The sequence below is a fragment of the Salmo salar genome, chromosome 03 (genome assembly GCF_965601325.2).
Source record: "Salmo salar chromosome 03, fSalSal1, whole genome shotgun sequence".
Classification (NCBI taxonomy): Eukaryota; Metazoa; Chordata; class Actinopteri; order Salmoniformes; family Salmonidae; genus Salmo; species Salmo salar.
In genome coordinates this window covers 68,891,368-68,913,237 of record NC_138293.1, presented here as the reverse complement: position 1 = coordinate 68,913,237, position 21,870 = coordinate 68,891,368, and the positions used below count along the sequence as shown (strand labels likewise).

Below are 21,870 nucleotides of genomic sequence, written 5' to 3'. Positions count from 1 at the left end.
TTTTTTGTGCAATACTGACGTTTTCTTTTTTTAGTTCTATACAAACAAAAGAATGCTTAAAATACTGGTACACCACTGTTTTGAATAGGTTTTACATAAACATTTATTTATTATTAGATTTTGAATCAATATGAAGAACTCAAAAGAAGGAATAGGGTTTACAAACAAGATATTTCACAGACATTTGATACATTTAAGCAGATAATTAAAACCAACCAAACCTATAACCTAAAACTAGTACAACATGTCCTCTCTATGCACTCTGAGAAAATAGCAATTATATGGTCTGTTAGTCACTACAACCCAGTTTAATCAGGAATAAATGAGTGGTTTTCACAGGTTAATTCATCACAACTGCAAGAAAGCACTGTGTAGCGGGCTAGAGGCTAAATAAATACATGGCCTAGTAACCCCACACTTGTGTAATTGCACAGAGAGTAGGGTTTTGGTTTCAGCCGGGCTTTGCATTCATCAATAGAATATACAGGGTTCGACTAGGGCATGGGTTATTCATGTGACCAGTTATCATCTCTAGGCTCAACAAGTTATTTGTGAGATCTAGGAACATTTCACATTACCAATAATCTCACCCACGTAACGGTACATGTCAGTACTCCATCCAATTGCTATATTCAAACAACATGCACTTCCTTCCTTCAAAAAAACCCAGAAATAATCTAGAAAGGTATGGTGTACATTGAGAGCACTGGGAACTTCAGCTTTCATTCAAGGCTCTCTGGAACAAACTTAAACCACGCACCAACCACGCACCAATGGAAACACTTACTGTGAACGTGAATGTAAAAATACTTTACAATACTAGTAGGAATAGAAATTGTCGTTTTGTTAATAAGCATCATCATTTTAATCGAAAATTGTTATAAAATGTATTTTGGTAATAAACCTCTGGATTTAAAAAATGCTGTAAATATTTAATGCCTATACATTCCTCATACTGCCCATTACATGTACTTCAACTCAACAGGGCAGTTAGATACCCTTTCCTAAGTACAGGACAGTTCCACATTCTAACAGACTGAAGGAGAGAGAGCCGACCATGATAACTGAAAAGATTGAATACTTATCTGTTACGTGAATAACCATTTACTTGGCAATTGACAAAATAAAATAAACTGAGTGGGAGGGGGTGAAATAAAGCTTTACTCATGATTAAAAGGAACCATTCATCATTTGAAAATGTCCCAACATTGTTGTGCCTCAAAATTACTTGTGTGAATTGCCAGAAAATAATCTTGCCTTTTTGTCAATGTAGTACTTTATACTTTCCTTTCCAGTCTAATAATTATCATCCCCTTAATAATTTGCTGTTGCATTTATTAGTGGATGATGGTTATTGAGCTTTAGTTGTTCTTCTTCTCTGGATAGCCTGGGTAAGGAGCAGGAGGGGCAGAAGGTGCATAGGGAGGAGGCTGTTCCTATGTGGGAATAAACAGTGACAGAATATCTTAAAAATACTGAACTAAAAACATAAACACAGCATAAATTGCATGCACTGAATGGACATGGAGAGAATAACAGGTCCCTTACCATGGGCATGTAGACATTGTGGGGGTTGTTGGGGTTGAAATAGGCGCTGCCTGCTGCCTCTGCTGCCTTGGCATTACCTGAGGATCAGGGAGAGACAGATAAATGAGGGGAGAATAATGCATATGTACAGTAACTGATACAGAAGCACATGCTACTGTAACTGTAGAGTAGGAGAGACAATGGAGCACGCTTAGCACAGTATATTGCAGCAGGATACTCATGACAAGACATCTTCCGGACAGAATGATGCACACTTCCAACTCTATTTCAATTCTCCAAAACCCACAAATAGACACACAACTGACATGTAAATGAGGCGTACTGAGTTCAGGCCACCTGGGTTGTTTCATGGGCTAAGGGAGACTAGGGGTGAAAGGTATTTTGTTTGTTTCTCCTTTTTAATATGATGTGTACCGGTTACGACATCAGCACTCCTTTCTCAGTGCCATGTGCTTCATATTGAGGCAGACTGATGGGATCAGACAGATGCAGCGATGCAGACATACAGAGAGAGACAGGGAGACAAACCTGCAGGGGGAGCTGCCCAGTTTTGGGGGGGCCCAGGATACGGGGGAGGTGGGGCCATGTAGGCAGGGGCAGATGGGTACATTCCTGCAACACAAGAGAGAATACCCAAAATACTCATAACAGCCTTGGGGACACATCTTTACTTGAAGTAGTTATAAATATTGACACCAATCAATAAAATTCATACACTCATAACAATGGAGGTATTATCCAAAATATTTCTGTATTTAAGTGCTAGGCAATCTCTAATGTAAACTTCAATCTGCTAGCATCACAGCATTTGATTCTCAATTATTATGACCCAAACCTGCATAACATACAAACAGTTTTATAGTGATGATAAAGTTCTTTAATAACAAACCTGCGGCTGCCATAGGGTAGGGATAGCCCATGTTGCCTGGGGGAGCCTGGTAGAAACCATTCTGCTGGGGTGGGGATTCATACGGGTAGTTCTGAGGAACAGGTGGTGGGCCGTAGCCATTCATTACTCCAGGAGAGGGATAGCCAAAGGAGGCACCTCCGTTTTGAGCAGGAGGGGCACGAGATGCTAAAACAAAGTTGAGGGTTAATCCTAAAATACAGACTGGACTAAAAGAGTAACATGTATAACAAATATAAACTTTGACTGCATTACTAGGAAATTCTTTAGTGATGTACATGTTTAATGAATTATTTAATTGTACGATATAAACTGAGTAAAGCAGATACTGTATGTTGAATGACAAATAGGCTCTGTACTGACAAACATGGCAGTCATGAAATTACTTACCATTTGTTGCCAGTTTGAAGAGGTGTTGACCTAACTCGATGGCTCCCCCACTGGAAAAAGACATCTTGAAGCTAGCCTGGCCTTCCCAGCCTCCTGAAACCAAAGAAAGTAGTGTCAAAACATTGATGAGCACTGTGTACTTGTCTTTGCATTAAATTGCACGTCCGATATTGAATTATAATCAGTGCTTTGGAGGAGATGTCACACTTCAATTTCTACTACTTCTGCTAAAAACTACTACTGCTGCTAAAAACTTTGACACATAGACATTGTAAAGTAAAACGAGATTGTGGTTTACAGACTGATGTCAGCCTTGGAAAATATCTGGCCTTGGCAAATCACCCTTGCATCATTGATTCACTTCTGCATGTATTCCTAGGACACATCAGGTCATACCTGGGACTGGAGGCCATAAACACTTTGCATGCTCTACAGTTATTTCCTCATGATGGTGTTGAATGCTACGGGAGGACAACAAACTGCTGCCTACCCCCAGCCTCAGCAGACACTGTGCCCCTGATGTAATTGGCGGCGAAGACTGGCTGCTCAATGCTGCAGCCCTTCATCAGGTAGTACGGGAACATCACAGACCCCAGGCTGTCCTTGGCATTACTGGACACAAACACCAACTGAAACGAGGACAAACAGAGCAATGGTAGTCTTCCAGTTTGTGATACTGCAGACAGGATGGCGTGAGTGGTGAAACAGAAGAGTCGTATGTCCTTGTGAGTTTTTATTTGTAGTTAGTTTTTTACCCCCTTTTCGCGATATCCAATCGGTAGTCAAAGTCTTGTCCCATCGCTGCAACTACCCTACGGACTCAGGAGAGGCGAAGGTCGAGAGCCATGCATCCTCTGAAACACGACGCTGCCAAGCCACTGCTTCTAGACACACTGTTCACTTAACCCGGAAGCCAGCCGAACCAATGTGTCGGAGGAAACACCGTCCAGCTGGCACCGAAGTCAGCTTGCAGGCGCCCAGCCCGCCACAAGGAGTCACTAGAGCGCGATGGGACAAGGACTTTCCAGCTGGCCAAACCCTCATGACTCTAGGCCAATTGTGCGCCACCTCATGGGTCTCTGGGTCGCGGCCGGCTGCGACACAACCTGCGATTGAACCCAGGTCTGTAGTGATGCCTCTAGCACTGCGACGCAGTGCCGTAGACTGCACCACTCGGGAAGTCCCCTTTTTGAGTTTTGATGTTGAGTCTTTTCCCAACAAAGTGATGTTAGGATATAGAAGTTAGCCCGTAAAAGCTTTTGTGCCGAATACATTACATTGTTACAGGTGTCAAGCTTACGGGCAGCAGTGTGTAGGAGGGAGGTTCCTAGGTGTGTGAAGTGTGCAGAAGGGCATGAGACAAAGGAATGTGTAGCATTGGGGAAAGTAGTGGTATGTGTTAATTGTCGGGGTGCCCATGAGGCTGGAGATCAGAAATGTCCCGTGCTAGAGAGGCAGGTTGAGGTTTCCTGGGTTAGAGTAGTGCAGAAGTTGTCATATGCGGAGGCACTGAAGAAAGTAGAGGAAGATGGGTCAAGGGGGAGGGATCCTGAGAGGAGTGGCTTGAGTAGTAGAACTGTACCAGTACAGAGGGATAGGCCAAAAAGTGCTATGTTTCAGTAAGATTGTATTTTTTGCATTTATAGCAATAGTCATCAACTGTACTGCAGGGATGGAACGTAAGTCATAGAAAATTGGGGTTGTGGTGGCAGCTGCAGAGATGCATTTGGTTATTAGTGAGTGAAGGGTTAGATGGTAGGGTATTTGTAGATTCTTTTGTATAGATTTTTTTTAAGCAAAGTATAAGGGAGTTATACTCCAGTCTAGTAGGTGACGGTAATGCAACATTTATTGGATGCCAACCGCTATTAAACCTCATAGAATAAAAAGGATTGTCTTCCAACAGGCACACAGGACCAGCATGGTCAGATAATAAACATACCCTGTATGGAGTGAGGTAAACAGTCCCTTTCTTGGACCCCCTCAGCAGGTCTGTCTTGCTGGTGACATCACTGAAGGACAGCTCCACATTCTTGCATTCCCTCAACACACTAATGGAGGATACATGGTCAGTTTAGGCATGTGTAGTGAATTTACAGATCAATAGGTATAGTATGTATGACAGGTCCACCATAGGACAAATACTGTCGTAGAATCCTAGCAGAACCGAGTGTCAAGGGACATAGTGGGATTCTGTATGGTCTACATCATTTCACATAGGCTTACTATTGGCATTTCACATACTGGTTGGTTGGTTAAATCTGACACTTCCAGAATGTGCCAAATCTAACTATTATGAAAAGTTCTTTATTCGTATATTTCCTAAGTTCCTGTTACTTTAACAACTTCCTAAAACTCTGTCACAACGTTTACTTTAGACTCAGGTTGTAGTTGGGGCGGGCGGGCTCTCTCTTTGTTGACTTTGCTGTCAGTCTACCTCCCTGGAAAACAAACTTATTTAGCTAGCTTACTCTTATACCTAGTTTGACTAAAGTAAGAAAATGTATCTACCTAACGTTAGCTTTAATACGTTTCAAATGCGTAATGATGACTGACTGACTTAGTACTTTGATAGCATTTCCTGCCAGCAAGGCCAACAACAATGACGTTGCTGACTGGTAGCTAGCTAACAGTTAGCTAGCTAAAAATAATTAAACTAGTTAACGACGTTATCACAACAAAATAACGCTTGCTGAATAAAACAAAAGCAACCCAAGTAGCTAACTGACATTGGCTAGATTTAATTAACACTAGGTACAGAAGCTAGCTAGCTAACATTACCGTAACAGCTAACGTTAACTTGCGAGTTAGCTAACTAAGCTACCTTTAGATAGTGAGCTTCGTGGCGATAAATGATTCACTAACCTCTCGCCGTTGTTAATCAAAACTCCTCCGTTTTGAGAATGATTTCGATTCAAAGCCATGTTCAGATAGTCTAATACTCTAGTACTCTTCGTCAGGTACAGCTACACACTGGAAATGAGAGGAATGCCCCAAAACCCTGAAAGTGTTACGTCACAGGATCAGCTGTTTCATGTGCTGTGACTGCAATGTTCTGTTTGCCGACATTGTTTCCCATATTGTCAACAAGCCTTTGAATTGAGATTGTCATATAAATTCTAGTGTGTTGAGGTTAGGTGGGATATTTGAGATTGGTTTGGATGAAATAATACAGCATTGTGGTTGTGAAGAGAGCTGAGTAGGCCCAAGGAGAGTAAATACTTTTCATATATGATTGATTATTGTTTAAACATCATCCATTATGTTATGTTTTTATAGAATGTGCTTCGAGTTTGCCTCAGTCGTAGTCCAATACTAGAACATCTAATGGGTGGCTATATATTCCAAATTGGATTATATAATTCTGCTTGTACAACCATCACATGTAATGGAAAAGTTAGTAGGCCAATTGTGTAATCAGTTTATGACTCATGAGTCATGACTTATGTATGGTCCGAAAAAAGGATGGAATACAGGAAAAAAAAAAAATTGAATATATTTTCTCATCACTTAGTTTAACTATGTGTATATCATGTCCATTCCACTTTTAACTGACATGAGGCCTGTCTCATCTCAGTGGGACAACTTTTAATTTAGCTGCAATTATGTAGAGCAAATGAATTTACAAGTAATCTTGCTCTATGATCTTCCTCAAATTGCTACATGCAAAAAGTAGACTTCCAAATGTTGTCCTATATAGCTATTTGCATCCTGTTCTGTGTCTGCATTACAGGGGGGACAATGCCATGCGTGGCCACAGTGACAGTAGGCCTACTAAACACAGTGTTTACAGCATAAAGATACAACGTTCTATTTCATTTTGTGGCTTCCAATATGTAGCAAAAAGATGGGCCTGGCTATGTAATAAGATAAGATAGTTCTTTATTAATCCCCAAAAGGGCACATTTGATTGAACCAGTCAATACATAACACCACCAATAAATACACAATAAAACACAACAAAGGACACACTGACATTAAAAGCAGCACATCATCAATGAATATAAGTGCTCATGTTAAAAAGCCTCATAACATAGAATGGGGGGGTACAAGCAATCGGTACAAGCATTGCCATGGGGACTGAGAAATGAGCATGGCGACTGTGAAAGAAGAGAAGGGGATTGAGGTTGTTATGTAATAATTGCATTTACTGACCCTGAGGTGAAAATGAATTGCGTAGTATTGTATGTACAGTGAAAATGTGCCATACATTACCTTCACTTTACTTTGACCTTTTAATCAAGGGTGATATGTCCTCATTTTATTTGGACTCAACATAGAATTATAATGAAAGTCCACAATATAGTCAAACTTTTCCCCACAGTAGGCTATTAAATAAAACAATTGGGTAAAAGTTGGAAGGATCCCTTAATAATAAATAAATTGTATTCATAAAATGAAATGTTATCATTCATTCAGTCACCGATGTATCACATACAGCAGGCCAACATAGTGACTGAGATAATTGATTTAATCACCGGTAGGCTAACAAAGCCTGATGCAATGTCCTGCCTCATCACTCCAATTACTGGTCTTGCAAGACACGTTTCTTCACTACACAAATACCGCGCAAAATATTGCTTTTGTCACAATTATATTGTTCAATTGTGAATCATTCAACTAATTTAAACACAGCATAACCTGTAGCCTAACAATGCTACTTATGATTTGTGTAATTTTTACATTCTTTGCGCCATATTACCGATGCCTTTCAACTCTCGTGCAGCAGAAAACCGCTCAAACTAGAGCACAAGATGCCCTGCCTCAAGTCACCTGCACCGCCCGACGAATACGCGCAGTTTTCGGTCAAGCGGTTCTTCACAACCTGCGCGTGAAAGGTAAATAGCCATTATATTTTAGCCCTCTATATCTGCAGATTTTGTTTGTTTAATTAGAATGTATGGTATGCTGGTTGATCTAATTTTCCCCAGACAGGTATGGAGTCAGTGTGCCTGTGCCAAAAGCCAAAGAACATTGTGGAGTGAGAAGGGGAGAGAAGAATGGTGCTCTTTCTTTCCAGAGTCGATATGACAGTTGCTACACACAGGTTGAGGTATGGTAATGTATTTTTGATGTTCATTGCATTGAGAGGTCTTGGTCTGTGTGTAAACCTACTGATTGCCATATCAAACCACTTTGTTTTATCTTTAGGGTGACAGTGGTTGTATCTTTGAGAGTCCAGCTGGATGCAGGGGATCAATGGTACCGGGTCAATATTAGCTGTCCCCTACTCAAGAAGATGGCCCAGAAACCCATCATTGGACGCACCTGTGAGTTCATATAATTTCATAGGGAGTGAATTTTAGATGATTTATCACACATAGTGATTGCAGTGCCATTTAGTACCACCTCTGTAAAAGTCATTCTTCCAATTTACTTTCCTTCAGCACGATCTGGAAAATGCAGCATCCATAGAGCATTGCGTGTGGACTGTGGTCCCCAGGATGTCTCCAATGATGGCTGTCTCAAACTGGGATGCTGCTATGATGATCATGACTCAACTTGCTATTACAGAATGAACAGTAATGGAATTCGTTTTGGGTATATTTTGTACAATGGAGAACATGCTTCTGAAAGAAAGTATCAGCTGAGGGATAGTGACTGTCTTGGTGAGATTGGCGCATAGTGATATCAGAGCTTAAATGTCAAGAATAACTCCTTGTTTCTGTCTCCTCCTCTTGCTCTCAGCCTGTTCTCTGGATGGCCATTTTGTGTTCTCTGTGAAGGCGACAGACACTGACCCCCCACTCAACCCCAACAACCTTGCCGTCAAGGGTCAGCCAGAGTGCTCTCCTGTAGCTACCTCTGCAGATACAGCTGTCTTTAAAATCGGGGTGAGGGAGTGTGGCACAAAGATGATGGTGAGTCAGTAGGTCTAGTTTGCCTTCTGCCCTATTCTACAGTAGTATACTTCTGTCCTGAATGCCTCTGGTAGTAGAATAATGCTGCTTTTTCTTGTAGTGTTGAATACTCTTAGGTATGCAGAAATACCTTGTTCCCCCTCTTATATTTACAGGTGAATGGGGATGTTGTAAGCTATGAGGTGGAGGTTGAGGAACTGCATCCAAAGATTACAGGCAAACATTCTCCCTTCAGGTAGCTGCTTATTTCTCTTCCTGCCTCTGGACAGTGCACTACAATTTGGACCACTTTACCATATCGTGGCTTTAGCCAGAACCTAATTGCTTGAAACTACTATGGAGTAAATGTTTTGAATTAGACTTGGTTTGTAGTCTGCAGGTCCAGTGTCAATATGAGGGCTCAGCTCTCCTCCACACTGATCTGTGGTCCTTAAACCCAACTAACCCTCCACCTGTGACTGCACTGGGGACTGTCCGAGTACAGATGAAAATAGCCACAGGTACTGTAGTAAAACAATATGGTTTCCACAGACCAAGCAAGGGATGCCAAATCCAAACACTGCAAGTATATGGCATCAAGAGTTGTCACTTCGCACACTGTTACACTGGTAGACCTCCATCATCCTGGCCCTTTTCTTTTTTTCCAGATGAGTCCTTTGCCTCTTTCCTCCCTGAGGACCAGCTGCCCCTGACCCTCTATCTGCGTAAGCCTGTGTATGTGGAGGTGTCAATCACTCCACCCTCCCCTGACCCCAGTCTCTCCCTGCGTGTGCGGGACTGCTTTGCCTACCCTGCCTCCAGACACTCCGTATGGACACTACTCTATGATGGGTGAGAGAGAGGGAGACAAAAGTTTTCCTATACTGACTCAAGATTAATCACTGTGAATATGAAGACTGTCAATATTGGTTTAGTAGTCTCACTCCCTTCCTTCTACCTGACAGCTGTCCTAACCCTCTGGACAGCATGAGGAGTTCCGTCCCAGTGGACAGTCAGGGGAAGACAACTTCTCACTCCCAGGTCAGGAGGTTTGATGTCAAGACCTTTTCCTTCTTGGACCCTGAGATGGGCAATCCCAGTGTGGAGGAGGTAAGGTCTATCCTAGTTATCTGAAGAATCTGAACATTTTGCTAATATATACTGAACAAAAATATAAATGCAACATGTAAAGTGTTGGTCCCATGTTTCATGAGCTGAAATAAAAGATCCCAGAACTCTTCCATACACACAAAAAGCATATTTCTCTCAAATGTTGTGCACAAATGTGTTTACATCCCCCGTTAGTGAGCATTTCTCCTTTGCCAAGATAATCCAAAGGTGTGCCATATCAAGAAACTGATTAAACAGCATGATCATTACACAGGTGCACCTTGTTCTGGGGACAACAGAAGGCCACTCTAAAATGTGCAGTTTTGTCACACAACACAATGTCACAGATATCTCAGGTTTTGAGAGAGCGTGCAATTGACATTCTGACTGCAGGAAGGTCCACCACAGTTGTTGCCAGAGAATTTAATGTTAATTTCTCCACCATAAGACACCTCGGTTGTTTTAGAGAATTTGTCAGTTCACACAACCGCAGACCACATGTAACTACGCCAGCCCAGGACCTCCACATCCGGCTTCTTCACCTGCGGGATCATCTGAGACCAGCCACCCGGACAGCTGATGAAATTGAGTATTTCTGTCTGTAATAAAGCTCTTCTGTGGGGGAAAACATTCTGATTGGCTGGGCCTGGCTCTCAATTGGTTGGGCCTATGTCCTCCCAGGCCCACCTGTGGCTGCGCCCCTGCCCAATCATATGAAATCCATAGATTAGGGCCTAATTGACTGATTTCCTCATATGAACTGTAATTCAGTAAAATCGTTAATTGCATGCAGCATGTTATGTTTACATTTTTGTTCAGTATAAATTGTCAAAACAAAGATTTCTTGCTCCTCCATCTGCTGCAGTTTCCCAACCCTGGTCATCGATGACCCAACAGTACAAATTTTCATTGTAGTCCTGACAAGCACACCTGATTCAACTAATCATCAAGCCCTCAATGAGTTGAATGAGGTGTGTTTGTCCAGGACTACAACGGAAATGTGTACTGTTGGGGTACTGGAGGACCAGGGTTGGGAAAAACACTGATTACTGAATCTTGTCTCTCAGGTATACTTTTACTGCTGGGTGGAAATCTTCACAGATGAGGAAGAGTGTAAACAACACTGCTCCATCACCTGTGAGTGTTTCAGGTCCCTATGTTTTACATTCACCCCAACACTGAATTGGGTTATTTCATCCAATAGTCATGCTGTCTCATCCTCCTCCATCCAGCACCTGATGGTGAGAGGGAGAGGAGGGAGTCTGGGTCAGATCGAGTCTCCCAGTTAGTCTCATTTGGTCCTGTGCTGTTGGGTCAGAACAGTTCTGGACAGGAACAGAATCATAGTGATCATCTGAATATAGGTAAGCACATTCCAAATAGGGGAGAGTGGGGTAAGTTGAGCCTTTTTTTTTTTTTTTTTTTTTACATTCAACATCACTCTGTCAAGGGAAATGTATTCTTTCTAACATATCTACTTATTTCAGGATGTTGTGTATCCCAGGAAATAATCAGAATTAATTTAAGGGTTAGTTTTTAAAACATAGCTTGACCCCTAGTAGTTGAGCCACCTACACATTTCTGTACTGATTTAAATATTACCACCATCTTTTAAAAATCATGTCTATTTTTCCCCAAACACAATTGATTGTCTTTTAATCAATTGAAGCATATTTCAACACAGGCTTAACACCTAACACATTTTTAACAATTTTTAACATATACCAGCGATAATGCTTTGCATTTTGCCTGGGAAGAACTCTTAAATTTGCTCACTTGCCGTTGGCACAACTTACTCCAAGGCAAACATTTTTACTATATTAATCCACACAGCAATAAGGATGCACTTCATGCTAGGTTTTAGGACCACATTGAAGATTATAGACTCCAACTGATGTATAGAACAATCTTTAAAATTATCTATTTTGGTTTAGATACAAGCATCATGAAACATCAAATTAATTTGACTTTTTTGGACCTAACTTGATTACCTCTCTTCCAATGTGGTTTCTCCATGAAATCTTCGGTCAAATGATACCCTTGTTACTAAGAAACCATACCCAAAGTGTCTCAACTTACCCCACAGCTACTGTATGAGTGGAATGAAACTGACACTAACATTTTCTCTTGCTGGCCCTCAGCATTTCAGGTGTCAATGTACTCTGTCACTGTCATCTGTACCTCCATCCTGTTCTTCCTCCTGTTCTCTTCATGGTCGATGAGTTGTCAAGTGGCAGAAGTGAAAGAAAATGTGGAAATGGAAACAATGAGACTGGCCTACAGGTTGAACAAGCCCAATAAAGCACCTCTATGAACACTTAATTACAACTGGTATTTATTTCAACTGGCCATGTGCATTCCAATGCATCCAGTTTGCCTTTGACACTTTGGTAAAGGTCACGTAAACTGAGTGCATAGCGCTGCACCTGAAAAGTAAATATCAGATATTAAAGCCTATCCTACAGCCCCAGAAAGAGTAGAATATAAGGGTGTCTGTTGGAAAACCTGAAGTGATCCTAAGGTATTGATTCACAACTTTTGAATCAAATACCAATCAAACTGGTAGACTCCATAAATTACTGTCAGTGACAAACAAAACTACACAAATTGATATTTATTGACAATGGTTGGGTTAGGTGGTTTTAAAAAACAGGAAGGTGGGGAGAATCTCAGAAGACACTGATTCAGTAAGGTCGGAACTTCCTCTGTGCTCTTAGCAAAGCAATTCGCTGTTTGTCCTCCTCAAACTTTTTCCTCAGTTCAGCGATATCTGAAAGAGAGAATAACCCTTTTCAAAATGCAGAGTGACTGAGTAATATGGACAAAGTTAGCAGTGAAGCCAGAATGACTAAACAAAAAAGTTAATTTTGCACTAAAGAATAAAATGATTTCACACATTGTGCTTCTGTTGTGGTCAAATGACTGGAACCATAACTTACGTTCTTTCTGTGTGTTTCTGTGCTGCCAGGTGTAGAAGTTCATGAGCTCCTTCCGCTTCCTTTTTCTACTCTCCTTCTGCAGAGCTTTCTGATTGGATACCTCACTGTGGGGGCGGGTCTTGGTCCCGCTTTTACCCCTGGTAACTTTTACCCAGCCCTCCTCATCCTCCAGCTGCTCCTCAGCCGCCTCCTTTTGCCACTCTGCCTCCTGGGTAAGAAACAAAAAAAAGTATGTTAATAACAAATACCAAAATGTATCTCAATCTCAACTCCTCAGCGGGAGAATCTGACCTCTTCTTTTCTCTTATCGTAATCCTGCATGAAGGTGTCAACTGCCTCCTGTAGTTTGTCTGGCTGAGAAAATGACAGCTTGTACTGATGAATCCATTCTAAAGACAGAAACAAAGCGAGACAGTGAAAGGCATGTTAAATACTGTATTAAATCTGGGTGAAATGTCTTTCCAATTTGATACATTCTGCTGACATTTAGAAAAGACCAAGCATCTAGAAGAGGACTTTAAAGCTCACTCACTCTGTAGACCTGTCCACACAGGTCGCTGCTCTGTGGAAACAACCAATGGGACATCATGGGGATGGGACTTCACTGCTGTAATACTGATGGCCTTCTGAAACACGATGTAACCCACTCTGAACCCCTGTGGGGAATGGAAACAGAAAAGGCTCAATACTGAAAAGGTGTCCATAGGCACTTCAATAATCAATCTGATCTAAACACTGAGCTTCGTTGTCCGGATTCAGGGCATACCTGTTTTTGTGCTGGGGTGAAATACTTGGCCAGCTTGGGTCCTGAGTGCTCAAAGGACCCTGGCTTCTCCCTCAGCTCCACAGACTGAACAGGACCAAACTGAGAGAAGAGCTCCTTTATGACACCCTAAAAGACAGCAGAAAGAGATTAGTACATTTATACCTTATTTGGCCACAGACAGCTGTAGCACAAACATTTCATTTTTCTGTAGACTTGCTAATAGTACAACAATCACATGCACACTGATTGGTAATTGAAAGTCTTCACAACATAAACGTACCTCAGAGCAATATGGGGGAATGTTAAGGACAAACAGTGTTCTGTCGAGGGGTCTTTGTGTGGTTTTCTCTGCTCGCACCCGGTGCTCTTTCACACATATTTTGTGCTGGGCAACACTGTCAGTACTGAACTGTAGAGAAAGCACTGAGAAGAGTGGTTAAATCAAAATACAGTCAAAACATACATCTGTCTAGGCAGGTCCTAATACATGGTCTACAACTCCAGGGAGACGCAGAGGTTACTAATGGCTTTAGCCTGAGAGTAAAACATAGTAGACAATATTTGCTTAAGCTACATGATGTAGTCTTAGGGAATGCAGTTCAAATAATATACAGACATCAAGTTGACCGTTTTTAATCCTTAATCACCATAAGGCATCAACAACCTCAAGACTCATGTGTTTACAAAGTTTGGTCTTGAAGCAAGCTTAAGTTCAGTGTTCGACATACGTTGTGGAGTTAGCTAGCTAGAAGCAAGCTAGCGTGGATGAAACAGAATGAGATCATGAGCAAACTAACAAACCTCAAATTATATATTTTTAAACACATTCTCCGTTTACGTGTGTTATTTTAGCAATGGTTACCCGTAAAACCTCCTGGAATAACACAAGTCTGGTTGGCATGTTTCGTCTTGGACGGCGCCATCTTCTTTGCGACCTTTCACACAGGAAGTAGAAATGGATTGGTTGTAGTCTAAATATGCTTAATACAAATCCCCGACACCAAAAATGTTAATCCTAATTTTTAGAGGCTCTAGCTGTCTATCACAGGGGTTCTCAAAGTGGGGTCCAGGTGTACTGCAGGGGGGCCAGATCTCAACATATCTGTTTTACATTTCATTTTTTTAATGACTAACATACAACGGTTGGCCAAGGGATCTGTGGAATAAATTTAAAGTATTTACATTTAAGTCATTTAGCAGACGCTCTTATCCAGAGCGACTTACAAATTAGAACACTATGTAATAGTATTTATCTACAATTGATGTCCTTAACCCTGGGCAATATGGGCCTAGGGAGGCTCAGGGATATTGGTATTCACAGCACACCATTTATAAATGTTTAAACTCAATTCTATTCCCCAATCAAAGCTTTAAAACAGCAGTTTGCTCTCTGCCTCATGGCAAAATGTGTAGAATTGCAGGATAATAGCTTTAAAGCTGCAACAACAAAACATGTCTGCCCCATGACAAAATTAAAACGGCTACATTTTCTCTCAGATGCCAAGAGCAGGGTATTTTAAATGCTCCTTCCCAGGGCCTGGGTTCGCCCGGCAATGCACAGCAGACAATGTAAAACTCCTTGTAGGCCCTTTTTAAATTGCACTCGCATTGTCATCTGTTTATGAGGGGGTCCCTGATGAATTTGCTATCACAAAATGGATCTCCGGCCCCAAAAGGTTTTGTGAACCCCAGTCTAGCAGACAGACCTAAAGACACTAATGCACAATTATCAAAATTCTATTGAGAAATAAGGATATGAACCAATGATTTATATATACACTCACATCAATATGAACACATCTTTATAAAGCAACATATTTATTGGCAGTAATTAACTTGTACAGAGATCTGACCTCACTACCATATCTTCATGACTGACATAAAAGGCAGCTGTAAAAAGCAATTTACAGACAGTTGAACATAAATTGAGCAAATTAGCATAACTTCTCTAAGCTGCGAAAAAAGCAATAAAAAGTCAAATAACAGCCACAAATAAGCATAGAACCTGAATGCCACAAAAAGGAGAACGGCAAACCAAATACCACAATGGAATACGAGCGTGTACAAGTCATTCTGAAATCAAACTTTATGTCTAGTACAAGAACCACTGTTGCCTGTAGTTCACAGTACAAGTATTTTCATGGGTTCGTGCATCAGGTCATAGTGAGACCATCGGTTTGGGGGGGAGGAGACTCCAACGAGCACAAAACATCTCATGATTCCAAGAGGGGTGTTCAATGTGAACTATTTGAACAGTTGTAAAAGTGAACCATGTGATACAAAAAATACCCACAACTGTCCAGTTTATCCCCCCACCAAATTTGATTAAAACGATAAATCAACAAATCAGACTGCCTCACATTGGTCCATTATGAGACATGCATCTATGTAGTACGCAGGGGCTACAAATGTTTTTCTTTCCAAAAAATCTGGACATCGACATCAGTGTGTTAATTTTAGATGTTACAACCTGCCAATGATCTGTCAAATGTATACAAATACAGTATCATGCTATTTGATCACGTCAGTAGATGTCTCTGTCAAACAGGAGGGTGGATGTATTATGTGTTGTGTGACACGTATGTGTGTGGATGTACTAGAAAGTTATATCTTAATGCGGAAGGCTGTGCACTGTGAACCGGGAGACTCTGTGGTAGAGGGAGTCTGGACAGTAGATTTGAACAGGGCCTTGAGGATGGTCTGGGGATCCACCTCAGGTGTGGGCTGAGAGGAGGCTGGACGACCCCCGGGGCGGGACAAAGAGAGGGGCAGACCCTCTTTCCTTCCACTGCCTGGAGTGTCACTGAGCCTCCTGTGAGAGAGAAAAAGAGGAGATCCATTTAAGATTTTATGTGATGCTGAAAGACAACGTGCATTGCAATTGGAAAGGAAGAAATCATGCACTACAATTTAATACTGGAAAGTTTGATTTACATGCAACGCAACCAAGGGGGCAGTGAGAAATATGAATATAACAGAGACAGACAGAGAGACTTACAAAAGAATGGGCTGGTCTGAAGTGATGACATTCCCCTGTATGTAAAGATTGCACTTCATGGGCTGGCCTTGGGAAGATAATGAATAAAGATTTAAGAAAGTAAAACCAATGTATTTTCAGATAACTATTCATCACCACCTGCATCATTACCAGAGGCTGGTGCCCAAAAAACTCAATCAACCTTAAAATAAATGTTGCCCTTGCTGAAGGCCCTTACCATCCAGACAGCGGTTGTTGTATTTCCTGTAGGCGCTCACAGCGTCCTCCTTCCTCACAAACACCACTTCAGCAATCCCCACCTTCACCAGCCTCGCTCGCTTCAAGGCACCGCACACACAGAACAGCTCCTGTGGACCGTCACAAGAACACAGGAAAAAGGTCAGTTGAATGTGATAAATGAGTCATGGCTGCATCATAAGCAGGTCTGCAATTTACACACAGCTAGAGAATCTAAAACAGCAGAGAACTGAACAGCATGAGGCACTTACCACTATGTCCTCTTCAGTGACACGGGGGTGCAGATTATTCACTGTTATCTTAGTCCCCTCCAGAGGACTGAAGGTAGGCTGAAGGGGTGCACCAAAACATTTTACAATCAAATACATATACAGCTCATACCAACACAACAAGCCAATGGTAGTTACGTTCATCTATCGTCAACGAGAGAGAAGTAGATTGAATACTGACCCCGAGGCTTACTATGCTGCCAACTAGTGATGTTAAAGGCCCTGTGCAGTCCAAAATGTGACTTTCCTGTGGTTTATATACATTTCCAAACTATGAAGTTGGAATAATACTGTGAAAATTATAATGCCTTTTGAGTGTAGGAGCCATTTGAAAAGACCACTTGAAATTTCAGCCTGTTGAGGTGGGATGGAGTTTTGGGCTGCCTGGTGACCTCACTATGCGGTAAATTAGTCAATAGACATAAAGAGTTCCAAACCTCTCTGCCAATAACAGCTAGTTTTCAGTTTTCTCCTCCTCACTCAGACCACTCCTAGACAGTCCTAGCAAAATTCTTGCTTGAGAAATTGCTCTTTGCTAAGAATACATTTTTGTTTTCGATTAAAATCTTCAAAATAAATCACATTAGGCACTTAATTGTTACCCAGAAATTATTTGATATTGAGATTTTTTTTTTAAATGGATGCAGTTGACCGTTAGTCGGTTAGCCGCCATCAATATATTTAACCGGTCATGCTTATCAGTCTATAGTTTAATTTGCATAACTTAGTGGAATTAAATTGCCGTGTGTTTTCATTAGTTCGTTATGCATCTTATTTATTAAATGCGCACCGCATACAGAGCCTAGTTTGAGCAGAATATCACCTGTCGGGCATTGAGCACTCGCAACTCCTCAAACAGCTGGTTGCTACCTGCTTGGAGTGAGACGTGTTCTTATAAGCCCAGTCATTGCGGAACAATTCTAAATGCAATCGCGTGTTGATGTGTGTCTATTCAAAAGAGGATCCCAGCTTTCTATTACTACTATTTGTATTTCTTAACTTCTAATATGAAGCAAACTGCACTGCTTTCCAACCAGGGTAGCCGATCTGGCATGGTTAAAAAAAAACAAGTGCACGTCCTCTCCGTTCAACCACCACCTTACAATCTGAGCTAGTGGCAGTTACAGGTTGAAAACATTTACTTAATTGTTTGAAACATGGACGCTTTCCTTCATATGAAAAATGTCAGTTCCTTTTACGCATGCAAAGCATTTTCTGTTGGTCACATTATTGTACTGTTCGGGAACTAATTTTACCGCTTGTTAACCGGTTAGAGCAGGGGTGGGAAAATCCAGTCCTCGGGGCCTGATTGGTGTCACACTTTTTCTCCATCCGTAATAAACAACTGATTAATCAAACTGCATTCTAAACTGAAGATCATGATTAGGTGATTATTGGAGTCAGGTGGGTTAGCTGGGGCAAAACTGACACCGATCAGGACCCCGAGGACTGGAATTGCCCACCGCAGGGTTAGAGAGATACTTGGGGATTTTGACAAGGAGGCCATTTATCTACTTCCCCAGAGTCAGATGAACTTGTGGATACCATTTGGATGTCTCTGTCCAGTATGAAGTTAGAGGTAGTTTTGCGAGCCAATGATAACTAGCATTAGCACAATGACTAGAAGTCTATAGGTATCTGCTAGCATCCCTACCAACACATTCCTATAGAGATGACCTTATGTAATCCAGTGTTCAAGTAGCTGGGTGAATGGACATGTGGATACTGACCTGTGGGGGCGGAGGAGGCTGGGAGCTGGGCTCCGCTGTGGGCCCTGCCTGCCTGAGGGTCCTGGAGATGGGCTGTAAGGCGGGAGCAGAGGAGCGGGAGGCCCCTACACTAGGGTTGGGCCTTGTAGGTGCCACAGGCACTGGGGGACGAGGAGCGGTGTATGCATCGTTTTTGACTACTTTAGTGATGGGGGCTGACATGGAGAAAGGGCAGCCCATGGTGCCAGGCTGTTGGAGAAAGAGAGAAAGCATTGAAACTTTTCAGTGAATGGATGGAAAGTTTTGAGAGTGAGATACCAATACAGCCAGTGTGGCAGTATTAAAGGGATATTCGAGTTACATTGAATAATAAAGAATTACAGATAATTTAGGGAAAAGAAATAGAGAAAAGTTAAGAAAATCTAGCATAGTCTTCGCACCCGTGACTGCATCATATGGTTGCCAGTAGTGGTCTTCATCTGTTTGCTAGGAATATCATCATCACCTGAGAAAGACTGAGGGAGAGATGGTACGTTACTCACTCACATATGCATTGCAGTGGCGCATGACCAGCAGAAATCAACCAAATTCAGTTGATACACTCGAAAGAAAATTTGAATCAATTCTGCCATCTAACCTTCTGATTCTTATCTTTTCAAAAAATGTCCCTTACCTGGGAACCCCTGCTTGGCATGTTCATACGGATCCCACTTGACATCCCTACCGGTCTTTGCTGCTAAAAAAAAAGTTAAATAAAATCATTATTCAGAAGGTGAATTAATATATTTGAATCTAAAAGCATGCTACCAACAACTAAATAGCAAATAAGCCCAGTTGAATTTTAAACTAATTTCCAATTAACTTTAGCTATCAACTATGTTTGGAGCGAGGCAATGCTTTGCCACTATAAACAATGCAAGAATTTGCATTTTCTCTTATCCGTGCACATCTTGAGCGACAAGAGGGTCAATTCTCTCTAGTAGCTAAGCCTGGATAATATTAGAGCAGATCCTGGACCTGTGGTTACTATCACTTTGGAGCCAACTGTCAGCCTGATCACTTACCTGGATGGTTTTGGTGATCTTCATGGGTGCTGCCATTCCTTGGCTTGGTGGAGCTCCGATGCTCCTCTTGAGGCTCAGCCTATCACGAGCATCCATCATCCTCTTAGGTGCACCCCCCAGCTGTGGCGTAACCCCAGCTCTAATGTTCATTCCTTGTAGGTTGGGGGTAAACTGCCTGGCATTTGCACTGGCAATGTCGTTGGTAGTGTGTATCTGTATCTGCTGCACATGTGTCTGTAGCTGTGCTGCTGGTATCTGCTGTAAACTTTGTGGGGTAACATTAAATGTATTCTGTCCTCCTTTCCGTGAGTTGATCATCTGTCGGGCATCCTGGACCCCACCTGCTCCTCCTCCGCCACGGATTCGAAAGCGGGCATCTTTCTGGCCGAGTTTCTCTCTGGCATCCTTCACTTGAAAAGCTGGAGGAAGCGAGAGCAGGACAAGAGTGAGCAGAAGGCAAGAACCAATTCCAATGTCTGATCTGACTTGTAAGAATGCTTAACAGAATGTAATGTAGTCAACAGTAAAATGTGTAGTTTGAAACAGAAGATTATTTTGTAATGGGGCTTAGGTAAGAGACATCCAGATCAGGCATATACATAGATGTCTTGAAGTCTCAATAAGCATTTTTTCAATAGGGCAACAGGCAGGTCCTCACACAAAATACCTGCTTCAACTCTGGCAAATGGTATTATTTCACCCATTACCTTGAGCATTGCTCCAAAAGCTGTTCAGAATTAAATAATTGTTTGAGTTCCAACAAAGTAATTCCGTTGAATATTTGATACTACTGAAAATCTATCCAGGTCTGGTTTTTGGTTACCGGTTCCCCCTCCTCCACCAAGTCTCTGTCTGACATCTGTCATCCCAATTTTCTGTCGGGCATCAAAGGTCCTCCCGACCCCTCCTGCACCCCTGCCGAACATAGGCCTGAAAGACAAGAGGAAGAGGTCGACATTGGTAGTCAACTAGTTGTAGCCTAATCCTACATGATCTAATATCCACATTTAGCAAAACACACATGGAGCGCGTATAAGACCAGCTATAGTATTTGATTTTGTCCTACATTCAGTATGGCTCTCTAGGTACACTCAAAGCGATATACAAAATCAAATAGTATAACGTTAGCTGTTCTGATATGCGCTCCTTGTGTTTTCCAAAATGTGGATATTAGATCATGGAGGACTAGGCTACAACTAGTTGATTACATATGGCTCTAGGTAGAGATCTACGAGACTGCCGCGCTCTGTACCATATATATAGGTATACTAACTAGCTAGCTATATGTTTTCGCGTTTGTAACCATTGTTAGTTTATAGCTAGCTACCTAACGTACATTCCAACGAACTGTTTACCTTATTCGGTTCTTTTTTAGTCGATAGCTAACTTACCGTCATCAAATGCTGATAAAACATTTGTTTACCTTGTTAGCTAACTAGTTCAACCGAGCCCTGATAAATAGCTAGCTGCGCGTATTTGGCTCGTTAATATCAGGGAAATCAGTGTCTGCAGTGAAGCGATATAATAGCTACATGATTGTAGCTAAACCAACGGCGAGTACAGGCCTTGAACAGGACCGCTGAGGAATTGAAATAGCCTAGGCTTTCTGGAAAATGAATTCCTTCATTACGTTGAATGATACAACTCAAGGCATAACGTTCATAAATTGCATTCAAACTCATAAATTGCTAAAGTAATACATTTTAACTGTTTCTTTGTTGTTGAAACCGCGTCGACGTATCACTTCGTCCAAAGAAATATCTTCCATCTTCTTTGACTCAAGCGCGTGAATGATCGTAACTGGACGGAGAAAAACGAGAAGAGACTATGGAAGGCAAGTTGGATCAAAAGTGGCGAACTCAATCAAATATTTATTCGAGAGCTCCTTGAAAAACTACATTGTTGATATAATTACGTATACAATTTAAATATATCTATGTTTGAAATACCAATACAGATCTATTTTACTCTTACATTTGATTAGCAAGATCTAAAAACCAGAGTGTATTATTTTAAAAGAAATTCATATTTTATATGGTTTTAAAGGCCTATTAGGTTATGTGAAGTGTCAATGATCACATCAATGCCATTGG

The 21,870-nt window shown here is 41.6% G+C and overlaps 4 protein-coding genes across 5 annotated transcripts; 1 reads left to right on the top strand and 3 right to left on the bottom strand.

Moving 5' to 3' along the window:
* Positions 1 to 1,140: 1,140 nt before the first annotated feature.
* LOC100196220 (WW domain binding protein 2) lies at positions 1,141 to 5,812 on the bottom strand. Its single transcript, NM_001141249.1, has 8 exons — positions 5,711 to 5,812; positions 4,788 to 4,896; positions 3,336 to 3,474; positions 2,846 to 2,938; positions 2,438 to 2,623; positions 2,077 to 2,160; positions 1,549 to 1,625; positions 1,141 to 1,436 (listed from the first exon to the last, which is right to left on the bottom strand). Exons 1-8 carry the CDS (start codon positions 5,767 to 5,769, stop codon positions 1,362 to 1,364), a joined length of 822 nt encoding a protein of 273 aa, NP_001134721.1. The 5' UTR covers positions 5,770 to 5,812; the 3' UTR covers positions 1,141 to 1,361.
* Positions 5,813 to 7,783: 1,971 nt separating this feature from the next.
* Positions 7,784 to 9,792, top strand: LOC106607123 (zona pellucida sperm-binding protein 4). The gene is made up of 6 exons (XM_082971415.1): positions 7,784 to 7,898; positions 7,997 to 8,115; positions 8,233 to 8,367; positions 8,534 to 8,706; positions 8,862 to 9,537; positions 9,651 to 9,792. Exons 1-5 carry the CDS (start codon positions 7,846 to 7,848, stop codon positions 8,943 to 8,945), a joined length of 564 nt encoding a protein of 187 aa, XP_082827541.1. The 5' UTR covers positions 7,784 to 7,845; the 3' UTR covers positions 8,946 to 9,537; positions 9,651 to 9,792.
* A 2,603-nt stretch (positions 9,793 to 12,395) lies between these two features.
* On the bottom strand, positions 12,396 to 14,444 carry zg14 (Gastric cancer antigen Zg14 homolog). Its single transcript, NM_001141859.2, has 7 exons — positions 14,363 to 14,444; positions 13,781 to 13,923; positions 13,501 to 13,626; positions 13,267 to 13,390; positions 13,026 to 13,123; positions 12,735 to 12,942; positions 12,396 to 12,565 (listed from the first exon to the last, which is right to left on the bottom strand). The coding sequence occupies exons 1-7, from the start codon at positions 14,421 to 14,423 to the stop codon at positions 12,480 to 12,482; spliced, it is 846 nt and encodes a 281-aa protein (NP_001135331.1). The 5' UTR covers positions 14,424 to 14,444; the 3' UTR covers positions 12,396 to 12,479.
* An 857-nt stretch (positions 14,445 to 15,301) lies between these two features.
* LOC100380702 (polymerase delta-interacting protein 3) lies at positions 15,302 to 21,625 on the bottom strand. 2 transcript variants are annotated; one of them, XM_014203744.3, is made up of 10 exons: positions 21,478 to 21,624; positions 20,601 to 20,707; positions 19,778 to 20,196; positions 19,387 to 19,449; positions 19,154 to 19,228; positions 18,735 to 18,962; positions 16,987 to 17,064; positions 16,716 to 16,845; positions 16,499 to 16,565; positions 15,302 to 16,312 (listed from the first exon to the last, which is right to left on the bottom strand). In XM_014203744.3, the coding sequence occupies exons 1-10, from the start codon at positions 21,543 to 21,545 to the stop codon at positions 16,105 to 16,107; spliced, it is 1,443 nt and encodes a 480-aa protein (XP_014059219.1). In that variant the 5' UTR covers positions 21,546 to 21,624; the 3' UTR covers positions 15,302 to 16,104. The 2 variants fall into 2 exon arrangements, with proteins under 2 accessions (XP_014059219.1, XP_014059220.1); XM_014203745.3 differs by having other exon boundaries at positions 15,563 to 16,312; positions 19,387 to 19,446; positions 21,478 to 21,625.
* Between the last annotated feature and the right edge of the window lie 245 nt (positions 21,626 to 21,870).